The sequence below is a fragment of the Myotis davidii genome, unplaced genomic scaffold (genome assembly GCF_000327345.1).
Source record: "Myotis davidii unplaced genomic scaffold, ASM32734v1 scaffold438, whole genome shotgun sequence".
Taxonomy (NCBI): domain Eukaryota; kingdom Metazoa; phylum Chordata; class Mammalia; order Chiroptera; family Vespertilionidae; genus Myotis; species Myotis davidii.
The window spans coordinates 4,376,363-4,393,891 of record NW_006290031.1 but is presented as its reverse complement, the minus strand read 5'-3'; the positions used below and the strand labels follow the sequence as shown (position 1 = coordinate 4,393,891).

The 17,529-nt window shown below is 43.6% G+C and overlaps 1 protein-coding gene across 1 annotated transcript in view; it reads left to right on the top strand.

The window, feature by feature from the left end:
- The first annotated feature begins 585 nt into the window (after positions 1 to 585).
- The window catches only part of FAT4 (FAT atypical cadherin 4), a 148,221-nt gene continuing 131,277 nt past the window's right edge, over positions 586 to 17,529 (top strand). Inside the window, 2 exon segments of the mRNA XM_015563360.1 lie at positions 586 to 5,760; positions 5,991 to 6,248. Of these exon segments, the coding sequence (XP_015418846.1) occupies positions 586 to 5,760; positions 5,991 to 6,248 (5,433 nt within the window).

The window sequence follows — 17,529 nt, the reverse complement described above, 5'->3', positions numbered from 1 at the left end:
GGTGGGGACTCTTGGAGACCCGGAGACCCCTGGTCTCCAGCCTTTCGGGGAGGAATTCGTTCACCTCCCGGCTCCCTCCCGCCCCTCCCTGCGCGCAGCCGTCCTCTGCCCGCGGCGCCACCCGCGTCGGTCCTCCCCTCCTCAGTTGCTTGGCCGCGGGCAAGTTCCAAAGTTTCTGAAGAGTGTTTGCAACGATCGCTCGTACACCTTAAACACTGGCCACCTCTCCCAGCTCTCGGCCACTCGGGGAACACGCTCAGAGTCTCCAGATTCAGAACCAACGTGAAGGGGGGAAATACTGAGGTTTGAGAAACTTTCCTGGAACTCATCAGCGCCCAGGAGCGCCCCGCGGAATGCTCGGCTGTCTCTCGTACCCACTTCCCTCTGGCACGACGCGTCTAAATGGCTACCTGGACAGAGCCTTTCTCTGAGGCGACTTGCTTCTGCTGGGCTGGCCGTTCCTTGAAATAACAGAACTCTCGGGACCATCAGTTGCATTTGCCGGAATACTTCATCCCGGCCCTTGCATTCTTTTTGCTTCATCTATTCCTCCTATTGATCGCGCCATTCCAGGGAGCCGGGATCATGGACTTGGCCGCACGCTGGGCTGTTGGCCGCGCCTGGCTCCCGCTGCCCACCCCCTCGATACTCAAGCTCCTGCGCCTCTTCGGGCTGCTGTCCCTGCTCCCCGGGCCGACCCAGGTTGGCGGGGCCGAGCAGCGCCAGGTGTTCCAAGTGCTGGAGGAGCAGCCCCCAGGCACGCTGGTGGGCACCATCCAGACGCGCCCGGGCTTCACCTACCGGCTCAGCGAAAGCCACGCCCTGTTTGCCATAAACAGCAGCACGGGGACCCTGTACACCACGGCCACCATCGACCGCGAGAGCCTGCCCAGCGACGTGATCAACCTGGTGGTGCTTTCCAGCTCGCCCACCTACCCCACCGAGGTGCGAGTGCTGGTGTGGGACCTCAATGACAACGCCCCTGTCTTCCCGGACCCCTCCATCATAGTCACTTTTAAGGAGGACAGCAGCAGTGGACGCCAAGTCATCTTGGACACGGCGACCGACGCAGACATCGGCTCCAATGGCGTGGACCACCACTCCTACCGCATCGTCCAGGGCAACGAGGAGGGTCGCTTCCGCCTGGACATCACCCTGAACCCGAGCGGCGAGGGCGCCTTCCTGCACCTGGTGTCCGAGGGCGGGCTGGACCGCGAGGTCACGCCGCAGTACCAGCTGCTGGTGGAAGTGAAGGACAAGGGCGAGCCCAAGCGGCGGGGCTACCTGCAGGTAAACGTGACTGTGCAGGACATTAATGACAACCCCCCGGTGTTTGGCAGTTCCCACTACCAGGCGGGGGTGCCTGAGGACGCGGCCGTGGGCTCCAGCGTCCTCCAGGTGGCGGCGGCGGACGCGGACGAGGGCACCAACGCGGACATCCGCTACCGGCTGCAGGACGAGGGGACCCCCTTCCAGATTGACCCCGAAACGGGGCTCATCACGGTGAGGGAGCCCCTGGACTTCGAGGCCCGGCGCCAGTACTCCTTGACGGTGCAGGCGCTGGACCGGGGCGTGCCTTCCCTCACCGGGCGCGCCGAGGCGCTGATTCAGCTCCTGGACGTCAACGACAATGACCCGGTGGTGAAATTCCGCTACTTCCCCGCCACCTCGCGCTACGCCTCGGTGGACGAGAACGCTCAGGTGGGCACTGTGGTGGCTCTGCTCACCGTGACGGACGCGGACTCCCCCGCGGCCAACGGGAACATATCGGTGCAGATCCTTGCCGGCAACGAGCAGCGCCACTTCGAGGTGCAGAGCAGCAAAGTGCCGAACCTGAGCCTCATCAAAGTGGCCAGCGCCCTGGACCGCGAGCGCATTCCTTCTTACAACCTAACCGTGTCTGTCTCGGATAACTACGGGGCGCCCCCTGCCGCCGCGGTCCGGGCGCGCTCTTCTGTGGCCAGCCTGGTGATTTTTGTCAATGACATCAATGACCACCCTCCGGTCTTTGCGCAGCAAGTGTACAGAGTGAACCTGAGCGAGGAGGCGCCTCCGGGAAGCTACGTGAGTGGAGTGTCTGCCACGGATGGCGACTCTGGTCTCAATGCCAATTTGCGTTACAGCATTGTCTCTGGCAATGGACTAGGTTGGTTCCATATCAGTGAACATAGCGGCCTGGTGACCACCGGGGCCGCTGGGGGCTTGGACCGTGAAGTTGCTTCCCAAATTGTGCTGAATATTAGTGCTCGGGACCAGGGCGTTCACCCCAAGGTCTCCTACGCACAGCTTGTAGTAACTCTCCTGGATGTGAATGATGAGAAGCCAGTATTTAGCCAGCCACAAGGGTATGAGGTGTCTGTGGTTGAGAACGCCCCAACAGGGACAGAACTGCTGGTGCTCAGGGCAACTGATGGGGACCTGGGTGACAATGGGACGGTGCGTTTCTCCTTACAAGAGGCTGAGACTGACCAGAGGTCTTTCCGTCTGGATCCTGTGTCTGGGAGGTTGAGTACCATCTCCTCCTTGGACAGAGAGGAGCAATCTTTCTACTCCCTGTTGGTTTTGGCCACAGATCTGGGCTCCCCTCCCCAGTCCTCAGTGGCTCGCATAAATGTGAGTCTCCTGGATATGAATGACAACAGTCCCGTGTTCTACCCAGTCCAGTACTTTGCTCATATTCAGGAGAATGAGCCCGGAGGTAGCTACATCACCACAGTGTCTGCCACTGACCCTGACTTGGGTCTCAACGGAACTATCAAATATAGCATATCAGCTGGGGACAGGTCTCGGTTTCAGGTCAATGCTCAGAGTGGGGTGATTTCGACAAGAATGGCCCTAGACAGAGAAGAAAAAACAGCTTACCAACTCCAAGTAGTGGCTACTGATGGTGGCAATTTACAGTCTCCCAACCAGGCAGTAGTAACCATCACTGTATTGGACACTCAAGACAACCCACCTGTATTCAGTCAGGCTGCCTACAGCTTCGTGGTCTTTGAGAATGTGGCTCTGGGATATCATGTGGGCAGTGTGTCTGCTTCCACCATGGATCTCAATGCCAACATCAGTTATCTCATTACTACTGGGGATCAGAAAGGTATGTTTGCTATCAACCAGGTCACTGGGCAGCTTACCACAGGGAGTGTGATTGACAGAGAAGAGCAGTCCTTTTATCAGCTGAAAGTGGTGGCCAGCGGGGGCACAGTGACTGGAGACACGATGGTTAACATAACAGTGAAGGATTTGAATGACAACTCTCCCCATTTCCTTCAGGCAGTAGAGAGTGTGAATGTGGTGGAGAATTGGCAGGCTGGTCACAGCATTTTTCAAGCCAAAGCTGTGGACCCTGACGAAGGTGTTAATGGCATGGTGCTCTATAGCCTGAAGCAGAACCCCAAGAATCTCTTTACTATCAATGAAAAGGATGGTCATGTTAGTCTGCTAGGGCCCCTGGATGTCCATGCTGGCTCCTACCAGTTAGAGATCTTGGCATCTGATATGGGTGTTCCACAGCTCTCCTCTAGTGTCATCTTAACGGTTTATGTCCATGACGTAAATGACAACCCGCCAGTATTTGACCAGCTCTCCTATGAGGTCACCCTTTCTGAGTCAGAACCTGTGAATTCTCGATTCTTTAAAGTGCAAGCTTTTGATAAGGATTCAGGAGCAAATGGTGAAATTGCATACAGCATTGCTGAAGGAAATATAGGGGATGCTTTTGGCATATTTCCAGATGGTCAATTGTATATAAAAAGTGAACTGGACCGTGAACTTCAAGACAGATATGTTTTACTGGTTGTTGCTTCTGACAGAGCTGTGGAACCCCTTAGTGCTACTGTGAATGTTACTGTAATTTTAGAAGATGTAAATGATAACAGACCTCTTTTTAACAGTACCAATTACTCATTTTATTTTGAAGAGGAGCAGAAAGCTGGGTCATTTGTGGGCAAAGTAAGTGCTGTAGATAAAGACTTTGGGCCGAATGGTGAAGTAAGGTATTCATTTGAAATGGTGCAGCCAGATTTCGAGTTGCATGCTCTTAGTGGAGAAATTACAAATACTCATCAGTTTGACAGGGAGTCTCTTATGAGACGCAGGGGGACTGCAGTGTTTAGCTTTACAGTCATTGCAACAGACCAGGGGCTCCCACAGCCTCTCAAGGATCAGGCCACTGTCCATGTTTACATGAAGGATATAAACGATAATGCTCCCAAATTTGTAAAAGACTTTTATCAAGCTACAATATCAGAGTCTGCAGCCAACCTGACACAGGTTTTAAGAGTATCTGCCTCAGATGTTGATGAAGGTAATAATGGACTTATTCATTATTCTGTAGTAAAAGGAAATGAAGAAAGACAGTTTGCGATAGATAGTACCTCTGGCCAGGTGACACTAATTGGCAAATTAGACTATGAAGCCACACCCGCCTATTCCCTTGTAATTCAAGCAGTGGATTCAGGGGCAGTCTCCCTCAATTCAACCTGTACCTTAAATATTGATATTTTAGATGAAAATGACAATACCCCCTCTTTCCCCAAATCAACGCTCTTTGTTGATGTTTTGGAAAACATGAGAATTGGTGAACTCGTGTCCTCCGTTACTGCCACGGACTCAGATTCCGGGGACAATGCTGATTTGCACTACAGCATTACTGGGACTAACAACCATGGAACTTTCAGCATTAGCCCAAACACTGGGAGTATTTTTCTTGCCAAGAAATTGGACTTTGAAACGCAGTCTTTGTACAAATTAAATATAACAGCAAAAGACCAAGGAAGGCCTCCTCGTTCGTCTACAATGTCAGTGGTTATCCAGGTGCGGGATTTCAATGACAACCCTCCCAGCTTTCCTCCTGGGGATATTTTCAAGTCTATTGTTGAGAACATTCCCATTGGTACGTCTGTCATTTCAGTGACTGCCCATGACCCTGATGCAGACATTAATGGGCAGCTAGCCTACACGATCATCCAACAGATGCCAAGGGGCAACCACTTTGGCATAGATGAAGTCAAAGGCACTATATATACCAATGCTGAAATAGATCGGGAATTTGCTAATCTCTTCGAGTTAACCGTAAAAGCCAACGATCAAGCTGTGCCTATAGAAACTAGAAGGTATGCTCTGAAAAATGTGACCATTTTGGTTACAGACCTCAATGACAACGTTCCAGTGTTCATATCACAAAACGCCCTTGCTGCAGACCCTTCGGCTGTGATTGGTTCTGTGCTGACAACAGTCATGGCTGCTGACCCGGATGAAGGTGCCAACGGAGAGGTGGAGTACGAGATCATCAATGGGGACACAGACACCTTCGTTGTGGACCGTTTTAGTGGAGACCTGAGAGTGGCCTCGGCGCTGGTGCCTTCACAGCTGATCTATAATCTCATTGTTTCAGCAACAGACCTTGGCCCAGAAAGGAGGAAATCCACCACTGAATTGACCGTCATTCTTCAGGGCCTCGATGGACCTGTTTTTACTCAACCCAAATATATAACTATTTTGAAGGAAGGGGAACCCATTGGTACCAATGTAATATCAATAGAAGCAGCCAGCCCTAGAGGATCGGAAGCCCCAGTGGAGTATTATATTGTTTCAGTTCGTTGTGAAGAAAAAACCGTTGGGCGTCTCTTTACTATTGGACGACAAACTGGCATGATTCAGACAGCAGCCATTCTGGACCGGGAGCAAGGAGCTTGCCTTTACCTGGTGGAGGTTTATGCCATAGAAAAATCAACTGCTTTTCCCAGAACACAGAGAGCAGAGGTAATGATTTTGTCATCCTTTCTGACTTCTTTGTTGCTATGTTTTTTTTTAGGAAGATCGCTGTTCTTTATATTACTTTCCATAATTATTTACCTGTATTGTTGATACTTGATTTTACTGAAACAGACCTTGGCCCAGAAAGGAGGAAATCCACCACTGAATTGACCGTCATTCTTCAGGGCCTCGATGGACCTGTTTTTACTCAACCCAAATATATAACTATTTTGAAGGAAGGGGAACCCATTGGTACCAATGTAATATCAATAGAAGCAGCCAGCCCTAGAGGATCGGAAGCCCCAGTGGAGTATTATATTGTTTCAGTTCGTTGTGAAGAAAAAACCGTTGGGCGTCTCTTTACTATTGGACGACAAACTGGCATGATTCAGACAGCAGCCATTCTGGACCGGGAGCAAGGAGCTTGCCTTTACCTGGTGGAGGTTTATGCCATAGAAAAATCAACTGCTTTTCCCAGAACACAGAGAGCAGAGGTAATGATTTTGTCATCCTTTCTGACTTCTTTGTTGCTATGTTTTTTAGGAGGATCGCTGTTCTTTATATTACTTTCCATAATTATTTACCTGTATTGTTGATACTTGATTTTACTGACAGGAGTATATAAAAATGTTCTGGCACAAAGGCTAACAAGAACTATATAAAATCTAGCTTTAATCCTGGTCAAAACTAAACAATGAACAGTTTTTACTTTATAATACACCTCATAGAAGTCATATGTATATGTATAGACTAGGGAGAAATCTTTAGCCATTTCTGAAGTGCCACCCCCCCCAAAAAAAAACACACCAAAAAATCCCACATCTAATTACATAAGCGGAATCCCAGCACTAAACTAAACACCTCTCAGCAAGGAAGCCTACTAGAGAATGGGTGATTTTAGACTTAAGAATTTTCTGTTCCAAAATTAAGAACTTTGGTAGAAATCAGCATTACAGCCTAGCTGTCTAGGGGCATGGCCATGGAGGGCAGTATTAACTTTCACATCCTCAGCAGCCTTAGCAGTTTCTTTATAGACAGTGACTAATTTCAATGTGCCAAGCCAAGTTCAAGGAGATTCCTGATTTCATCTGCCTTCACATTTTAGGCACTGTCTTTTGACTTAGGGCAATCCTTTCTTTACCTTCTTAACCGAAAACATGTAATGTGCTGTGAATGATCAGAAATTAGAGGCTGTTTCTTGAGACAAGACTGTGTTGTTCAATACCCTGGTGTAGGTACACATTGTTCTGTCTGCTGACAGGTGAGAAGTTAGTTTCACAGTATAAGCCAAGAGAATTCCAAGCTTGGCCTTCCCTGGGTTATATTTTAGGATACTACCTCCGTGTATCATGGATTTGTTTTTTCAATTGAACTACTGCCAATGTTGTCTTGGTATCTACCAGAAATGATATAGCTGTGCTCTGGAAAGCTCTTGTTTGCCATTTTCTAAGTTCTTTCTGTTCTTCCTTACTCCCCTCAAAGTCATCCTGGTGCCACTCAGCCAAAAACCCAACATATCAAATGTGGTTTGTGATATTTGGCTGAAAACCAGACATAACATACTTGTGAGATTGAGGCTCATGTATTTGTTTTCTTGCTTTCTTTTCTATTTGGGGGAGGTGAAGGGTTTTCTTCATTTAAAATGCTCATTTATTATTATCGTCTTTTTGAATCCTGTGTGATTTTTGTTTTTCATAATAGGTAGCTCTGTCTGTTCAATGGATGGAGCAGCAAATTCATGGCCTAGAGGATATGAGAGATATAATTAGAGATATAATTCTTAATAGAGATATAATTCTCAGAGATATAATCCTAAGTGGAATTCAGGTTTTTTCTTTTACACATAGCCCTGAAGGGACTTCTAACCCAAATGTCCTCTCTTACCTAATTAGTTTTTTAAAGATCTTAATATAGGACTTATATATTGAGCTATTTGATTTGACTTGGGCCTTGATTTATGTAATTTTATTTTGATTTGGTATATTCCTCCCCTAAACCCTCTCCCTGTCTCTTCCTTCCTTCTCTGGAATCATTACTTAGATGAAGAAATTGCATTAGTTTCAAGACTGAAATAGTTATTAAAGATGGACTTTAGATGAACTTGTTAAACTATAAGACAAATGATATTATTGGTTGTTGTTTGTTGGTTCAGTGTATTACATTTATTAGAGAACATGGAGATGGAGAATGAGAATAAATGTCCATTGTTATCATTAGAAGGTTTGTCTTATTATTTACTCATTGGATATATAAAGATTGTTTTAGATTAAATTTATTAAGTAGTGCTGTCTTTGTAATAGGCCTGCAGATTAAAAAATAATTAGAAATCATTTTGTTAGTAATAGGGAATAATATGTTTGTTGCTTTTTTAAACCTCAGTAACACCCATATGAAAAGTTATTCATATTTACTGTACCCTATTAATTAAAAAATCTAGGAGAAGTCCTTATGCTGATTGTTTTATAAGAAGAAAAATTGTTTGTCAGGGTGTCTTCTGTGAACGAAAGTGCTGAAATTGTAAACCAAGTTTGAGTTCCCAAGGTCCAACCACTCCTAAAATTAAAAGCAAATGTGCTTCCCCAAAGAATATTGAAAGCAGTAGTTGGGAGCTAGAATTTCATATTATTATTGGTTGTATCTTTTAAGTATATGCAACAAAATACCTTTTCCTTCTGCTGAAACAATTAATTTACCATGATTCTGCAAAGAGAAGTTATAAATTACTTCTGGTTGTCAGAGGTGATTTTTCAGTTGTTTCCAAGTGCAAACTTCATTCCAATGTATTTTAAAACATTTACTCATGTACACTGATAGGCATCTGGGCTGCTTACTCAGGTTTCTGGCTAGAGTCATGGCTGACCACATTCCATGGGCAAGCAGAGGGTCAGTGGGTAAAAGAGAAATGATTTCATCTGCATTCTTTATCCAGCTCTGATCCATGTAGAACAGGGATGGGGACTGTGGCTCTGATTTTGCTCATTCCAAAGATCTGTCCAGTTGTGTGCCTTCATTTACCCTACTCGCATCACTAACATTTTGACCTGAATAAGAGTGTCTCAGAAGGATGACTTTGGATTGCCGACATAAGGTTTATTATCTTTTTATTTTGTGCCTTTACATCCTCAGAAGTCTAGATGAGGTTAAAATAGCTCATATAAATTTTCAATCATTTTTCTAGGTTCAACAAATAATGGAGATATGTAGTACATCAATAAGCATTTCTCTTTTAATATGTGTTGCAAGGGAACATGCAGCTGAGGGGCTGGGTTGGACCTCCTTGAGGTCAGAAGCTTAGTTTCATTGACCGTTTTGATCTCAGAGTCTAGTCTGATGTCTGGTGTATAGTAGGCGCTCCGCACATGTTTGCTGAATGAGATGATAGAAGAACTGAATCCAGAACGTGTGTTCTTGTGCCTCAGAAATAAATTTACCGAGATAAGCTGGGGGAATGGAGGAAGTCAATAAATTTGATCTTGACCATTAACTGCACTAAGGACCAGGGCACACCAATTATCTCTGTTCTACAAGTGAATTGAGAATTGTCACAAAACTCAGAAAGGAAAAGAGGAACTTAAGCGGGTGATCTCACATGGAACTTAGGGTTTAAATGGAAGGAAATATTGTCTGTGTCCAGGTCCCAGTTCTCAGATTTGTTGGTCTCAGGACCCCAAGGATCCCCAAAAGAGCATTTGCTTAGGTGAGTCTTATTTATTGATAGTTACCATTAGAACATTAAAATTGAGAAAAAGTTAAAGTATTAACTCATGTAAAAATCACATTAAACCTACTTTAATTTTATTGTATTAAATAAAACCTTATTTTGCCAAAATGAAGAATAATGAAAAAAAAGAGACATTATTTTACATTTTCATAGATCTCTTTAATATCTGGCTTAAGAGAAGACAGCTAGATTCTCAAATCTCCTTTAGCCTCTTGTAAAAAATGTTCTTTTGGTTGAAGCATGTGAAAAGAACCAATCCTGAATCAGAGATATGCAGTTGGATAAGGGAGAGATACTTTGATATCCTTTTTAGATTACTGTCAACTTTCTTTTGATACACACCAGAACTCCACAAGTGGCATTTTTTAAAAAAACTGACTTGGAATGTGGAGTCTGAAACCCTGTCAGTGAACTATTCATAATTGGTTACAAAGAAATATGTCGATCTACTTGTATTCTGAATGGATATTTACCTATGCATGACTTGGAAATATCAGGCATTGGTTATTTGGAAACTATTCGTAAACGTGATAAGGATCTTAATATAAGTGTCTTTAAGTGTATCAGCTCTCAACCTCAGAGTGATGGTTAGAAGGTTTCCGGAATTTGAATTTTCACTTGACAGCGCAAGTTTTATCATTAGTAACATATATTGTTAGTTGCTTTCCTTGAAGTGCCAGGTTCCCTTTGTTCATTTTCAAACAAACCCAGCAAAAAAAACTGTTGGCCAGATACTAAGTCTAAAAAAACATAGTTTCTCTGTCTCTCGTCCTTTCAAGTAAAAATCACATTCCATAAATAAAGCAGCTAGTTTAGCTCGCAACTCAAACAGCTGCCCATTTGCTTTGCTGTCAGACAGCGGCAGTGCTGAGGGACAGATCACTGGCTCTCTGTGCACATTTCAGTGTTGGTCACAAGAATAGTGAAAAGACCTAGAGATTTAAGGGCCCAGCGTTAATAAAATTCATAATTTTACTATTTTTTTCAAGGAGTTTTCTCCAGTATTTAAGTGGAACTCGCACATTATTTTTGCTGTGAGTGCCTAGCAGTGCAGAATACAATTATTGCTGGGTACTTGGGAGCTGCTGTTTTGATTGGTGCTCAGGCAACAGTCTTACCCACCACGGCGTTTGCACCCTGCTGTAAGTTGTCAACACAGTGAACAAGACAGACAGCGTTTTTCATTATGATGAGGACAGTTTCGATTCCCCAGTTCTCTTTAATGGCACTCTAGGATGGAGCCCATGTTATACAGTGCATTGCAATTCAGTAAAAAACAAATAAAAACCACACCAGTAGAAATATTCTAGTGTGAGTGGAATAGAATTCACTAAAGATCGGAAATGAGTGTTAACAATAGGATCATAACTTATTTTCACAATGAAAACATCAAGATTTTTAAGAGAAGGGATGGAGACTTTTGTGAGATCAGTGCTAACTACCACATTTGGAAATGATTTTAGAATCAGAGTTAGTGCATCTTAGATTAAATGTCTGTATCTTGTGTATCATCCATCACAGACAAAATATAAGCAACAGAACTGAATATATACTAATATGATAATAATAATAAAATAATAAAATGTACTGAGTATTGCTAAGTGCTTTCATAGGGGTTTTATCATTTGAGCCTCATGACAACACTAGTTATAATCATTCCCACTTCATAGCTGTGGAAACAGTCTCAGAAAAGTTAAAGGCTACAGGGGGTCAAATATATAGTGACAGAAGAAGATTTGACTTTGGGTGGTGGGCACACAATGCAATATACAGATGATGTATTATAGAAATGTACACTTGAAACCTATATAATTTCATTAACCAGCTAAAGGCCCAGTGCACAGATTCATGCATGGGTGGCGTCTGGACCTGTTGGGAGGAGGAGACAATGGGAGGTTGGCTGTCCGGCCTGGCCCTGATTGGGGCCGATCGGGGCCAGGCCAGCCAGGGGGGAGAGGCTGTGGCGATTGTCCGGTGGGCCCCACCACAGGTTTGGGTGGGGGGGTGCAATTGGGGGTGGTGCTGGCCATGGGGAGGGACTGTGGGTGGTGGGTCAGCCAACCCTGCCCCCAAATGGGTGGGGGGGCTGATTGAGGGTCAGCGGCTGGGGGGAGGGGCCATGGGAGGTTGGCTGACCGGCCCTGCCCCCGATTGGTATGTGTGTGGGTTAATCAAGGGGGGCGGGCACAGGTGGTAGCTGCTGGCCTTGCCCCTGATCAAAGTGTGGGGGACCTGCCCCTACTGGGGATCGGGGGGTCTGATCTGGGGTGGGGGGAGCCAGAGGTAGGGGCTGCAGGAGGTTGGCCATCCAGTCCTGCCCCCTATTGGGGTAGGGGGGGTGATTGGTGATGGGGCCAGCTGGGGAGAGGGGCTGCGGGCCCATCGGGGTGGTAGGGGCTCACTGGGGGCGGGGCTGGCTGGGTGGAGGGGCTGCAGGAGGTTGGTGGGCTGGCCCCACCCCTATCGGGTCAGTTCGCTGGCCACAGTGGGCGTCATAGCGACCAGTTGTTCTGGTCATTATGGCATTCTGGTCACTAGCTTTTTATATATATAGATGATAAATTTAATGAAATTAAAAAATTACTTGCTTAAGTTTGGATAGATAGAAAGAAAACAATGCTCAGACTTCTGTAAGTCCATTATTTGTGCTCCCAGCTGCTACTAACAAAACCCAGGGCCATCTGTGGTTTTATTACAAGCAGGACCCTTCAGTATGTTGCTATGAGCATATATGTATGCTTTTACCAGTCTTGTTTGCACACCCTTGTTGGCTGTTGAAAAGTCTTTGACAAGTAGTATTATGTATTGTCTGAACTAAGGGACACATGAGTGTTGCCTGCCTCAGTCAGGGCCATTGGCAGATGCTGTACACGTTTATGGGTCAGTTCGTGGTGGCAGTGACCATCCCCATGGCAGAGTGGCTCTGGGTGTGGTTCTGGAGCAGGGAAGAGGGTGAGACCATGAAGTGGGGAACGAGAAGCAGATGAAGAGCACAGGTTTGCCGGCCTCTCCTGCTCCACGATGCTGTGCGATCTGGAAGCTGTAATTTATGAAGGGGGAGAATGCAATTTTGGATTTTCAGATGATGAACCTTACTCTTTTAAGAAATAATGGTGAAGTTGGAGTGGATGGAGTGTGGAGATTATATTAAAAGGAGAAAACATTTTATTGCTTCCTCTCTTGATCTCCAGAATAGAATTTTAAAAAAATAACCTGTGATTATTTGTGATATTTTCTTCCTATTGGTATGTTTTTAAATTCGTTAAACAAAATACTTAAAAGGACTCAAAGGGCTCTATAAGTTTTCAAGACATGTACAAGTGGACACTACAAACAGGAATATTGATGGCCAATTAAGCTCATGCTGCATACTTTGGAAATGGCTCAGGATGTTTGATTTGTTCTCTCAGTTTGGTAATTGATTTCATAGACATAATTTATCTTCCGATGAAGTTATTGGTTTGTTTTTTGCCTTTGTTAAAGCCCTAATCATTTTAATCCTATATTGTTCCATTAAATGTTGAGGCAACTAGTTTTGAAAAATATTTATGTACTTAGCATTTTGTGGAATCAATTTTTCATCTCATTGTCTGCATCTTGCACTTTGTCATCATTACAGTGAAAAACTGCCCACGGACCTCATTAGTAGTGAGGACTGTTGAGTTAGCGACTATAAAGAATTCCACAGGCCCTGAGGTGAATCTTCTGTTCCAAGAATTAATAAATCTAGGGCTCAGCTCTTTATGATACCCTGAAAGTATTCTGAATTAGAGCCGTGAGTAGAAATAAGAAAAGAATAATAGGCAAATTATATGGGCCAAGATGAATTAAAAAGTTCCTTAAAGTGTCCTAAATACAGAATATGTTCAATATTTTCTAGTACTTTCAGGCTTCAAGTAATCTGTGACAACAGAGACCAATTGCAGTCGCACATTAAATAAGGAGCAGAGAGTATGAGGAATTCAGACAAGTGAAAAAAATCCTATTAGACAAATATCCTTTATAAAATACATGTACTATGTTATGTTAATATATACTATTGATATGTAATATCATATATTAACATGTGTGCAACCATTATACAAAGACTGCTGGATTATCCCTGGTGTTAATATTTTGAGAAAAAAATAGGTTGATAAAGTTATGAACATGAAACATAACCTAATTGGTAGATAGTGTATATGTATTAATCAAGATTTGGCTCTAGGGATACAGCTTCTTTAGTTTTCAGACATGCATTTAAGAAATAATCAGGGAGCAAAAACTAACTCTATAGATATTGAAGAAATGTTGAAAGACATTTACAAGCCACACTTGACAACTGGCAGTTGGGAATCAATCTAATTGTTACTAATCACTTCTTTCAGATTATTTGACATTTTTCTGAAATGTTTTTTTTATCATTTATGGATTCTGACATATTTAAAGTACTTACATTATGTCAAACACTGGTAAGCTCCTGGCATTGACTTGCCTTCACAATAATCCTGGATGATGTATGGCCTCACATCCTTTGACAAATGAGAATATTGAGACTAATGGAGGTTAAGTTTGTGGAGCTGGTTTAGGGAGGACGCAGGATATGAACCCAGTAGTTTGTCTTTAGATTATGTACATTTGATCCCAACACAGCACTGAGTAACACTACATGTGATAAGGATGGTTGATATTTTCTGTACTCTTAGAGCCATACAATTTTTACTGTGTAAAATGTTGATTTTGTATTTCTGTTTCTTCATAATGGTGACTAAAGTAATATAGTGTCAAGTAAAATTTAGATAATGACCCAGTGATAAGATTACTTAGGTCCCTATCAGCCTTTATGCCGCGATCTTCACGGCTAGGGTTCAGGATCTGAAGGAGGGGCTGATGCACAAATGAAAATACTATACAAGAAATATGAATTTAGAAGGCATGGGGGGCTGGGCGGAGACCTCTCTCTTGGAGAGGCTCACTGAAACCTGGCCTTCTCTGCTTTTTATTCAGTTTTAAATACACATCTTGCCCTCAGTAAAGCACAGCAAACAGGTAGCAGACAGACCGTCTCTATGATCAATAAAGATCAGTAAAGATCAGTAAGGTCCAGTAAACATTTGAGGCTATCAGGTCAGGAAATTGTGTCGAGCCACCGTTATCTCAAAAGGAACAATGGTGCTCGGTGTTAACCCTGCTAACACCCAAGGTCCATCGGCCTTCCGCATTCCTTGGTGCATTCTCATGATAGTATTAGCAGTGGGTGGCTTGCCGAACCTTTAGTAAAGATCAGTAAAGATCAGTAAGGTCCAGTAAACATTTGAGGCTATCAGGTCAGGAAATTGTGTCGAGCCACCGTTATCTCAAAAGGAACAATGGTGCTCGGTGTTAACCCTGCTAACACCCAAGGTCCATCGGCCTTCCGCATTCCTTGGTGCATTCTCATGATAGTATCGGCAGTGGGTGGCTTCCCGAACCTTTAATTAGGTTAGGCTTAAACAAGTAGATCTATAATTAGTCAGTTATTCACTTTAATTTCTTAAACTTGAAGAAGAAATATATTTCCAGTCTTCTAATTACTGCCTCATTTATTTTCTTCCCTTTTCAGCAAAATTTCTTAAAAGAGTTGCCTATACCTGCCTTCTTTCTTCTAATTATCTCTTAACTTCACCCCCATCAGGCTTGGTTTCTGTAGCTCCAATGAAATTGCTCTTGTCAAGATCACCCTGACAGCCAAGTTTCTCTATCCAGGGTCAGCTCTTAGTGCCCATGGACACACACTTCTAAGTCATCATACTCTGTAATGCTTTTACGTCGTCATACTCAGGATTTTTATCTTATTTCTTGGACCAATTTCTTCTGTCTTCTTTACCAGATTATCTACATCTTCTCAAATTCTAAATGTTGGACTGTTCCTGGAATCAGTTCTTGAAACTTTTTTTAACCTATACTTATTTCCTGGAGGATCTCAACCACTTACTCATTATGTTTAATTAGCTTCTTCATAGATGTTTTGCATTAACATTCCAAAATCTGAGCTTCTGATATCTTCCCCAGTAAAAACCTACCCCACCTCAGGCATCTCCTTCTCACTTGATGGCAATCCCAGTCTCCAAATTACACAGGTCAAAAAACTTGGAGTCCTCTTTGACTCCTCACTTTCACACCTTTGTACAATCTGTCAGTGAATCTTGGCTCTTTATTAAAAATATATCCAGAAAGTGACAATTTCTCATCATTTCCACTGTTACTGCCTTGGTCTAAGACCCCATCATCTTTCCCTCGGATTATTGAAGACATCTTCATATTGATTCTAACATCCTTTCCTACTGTTCTCCTTTTTTGTTTATTGGCTTTACCCACACTGGCCTCTTACTTTCGCCAGAACTTTCTAGGCACACATCTGCCTCAGAGCTCTTGTTCCTGGCTTTTCCCTAGCATAAGACATTTTCCTTCAGGCATCTATTGGGATAATTTCCTCTTGTGCTTCAAGTGTTTATTTATATTTCATATTCTAAGTGAGAATCACTCTTCCTTTACTAACTTATTACTGTACCCACGCCCTCATCCTGCCCAATCTCCATTTCCCTGTTTCAGTTTTTCATATTCCTCCAGGGTAATGTTTACCAGCCTCCTTCGGGTTCTTATCTCCCCAAATTTTAAACGATGGAACGCCCAGGAAATCAGTTTTTGAAATTTTTCTCTTTCTTATTTATACTATTCCACCGAGGAGCTCAACCCATCTCATCACTTTAAATAATAGATACATATTAGATATATATTAGTATGTATAATATAATTTACTGATCTATAATTCTGATTATGTTTTCTGTCTTCCTCCCACTAGAATGGAATTCCCCAGGGCAGGTAGATTTATCTGCTTTGTTCACTGATGTACCTCAAGAGCCTAGAAGATTACTTGGAACATAGTAGGCAGAGAATGAATTTTTGTTGAATGATTGATTGCATGCATGCATGAATGAGTGAAGTGACTTCCCTGCTTCTGTCCTGACCCCTTCCATCTAGTCCAGCAGCTAGAGTCAGATTATTTCACTCATTTGCCCATGGCTTTCCATTTCTCTCATGGTAAAAGCCAGATCTTTACATTGACCTGTAAGGCCCACCGTGACCTCTCTTGTCAGTTACTTTTCTTTCCTCCTGGCTGTCCCTTACCGGATCGTAAAACAGGGAGGGCTCCTGCTTCGGGTGTCCATGCTGGCTGTGCTCTTGGCCTGTTCTGCCCCCTTCTTGCTTCCCTCACCTTTTCTCAAAGTCCCCTTGCAAAGCCCCTCCCTCAATCTTCCTTTTTCTCTTTCTTTTTGCTTCTCTTTACTCTCTATCATCACCCAACATAACACATGTGTTACTCCTTTATTTTGTTTATGGTCCATCTTCCCTCTGAAATATATGTTTCACGAGGGGAGAGGTTTCCATCTGTTTATTACTGTTGTATACCCAGCACCTACAATAGGGCTGGCTCAGTGCCCACACTCAGTAAGCTTATGTTTGATAAGTTAAGGAGTCTCTGTTGGACACGCTGCAGATACGCTGCCGAGGGGCCAGGAGCTCAGGCAGTGATACATACTGAAGGAAAAGAGTCACTTGTCATTTCTCAAGGCAAGCTGTGGAGCTTCTTCTGAAATTCGTGAAGCTAGTTAAGTGGCAAAGACTGATTTTCCTGGATAAAATGACGGTGGCTGCGTGCCTACACTGGCTAGCAGCCTTGCAATCCAGTCTCCAGAAATCTTCAGTGTGGCCGCTAATGCTTACTATACAGCTATCTTGGTAAAGTAGAACATTCAGAGTATATATAATAATGCATGTTACACCATGACCCTGTCTTATTTTGTTAGAGCCTACCTAATTTTGCTTTAGAGAGCAAATCTCAACCTCTTGTAAACCATGTTTCTCTTCAGCAAAAAGGAGAGAACATAGGCACTTAAAAAAATTACTACTTTCAAGATTGATAAATTGAAGTATTGTCATTTCTTTTTTCAAATTTACTATTTTGGCTCAACATTTAACATCAATAATAGTAGTAAACTTGATTAATAAAATGCAGCAAAGAAAATATTGCTTAA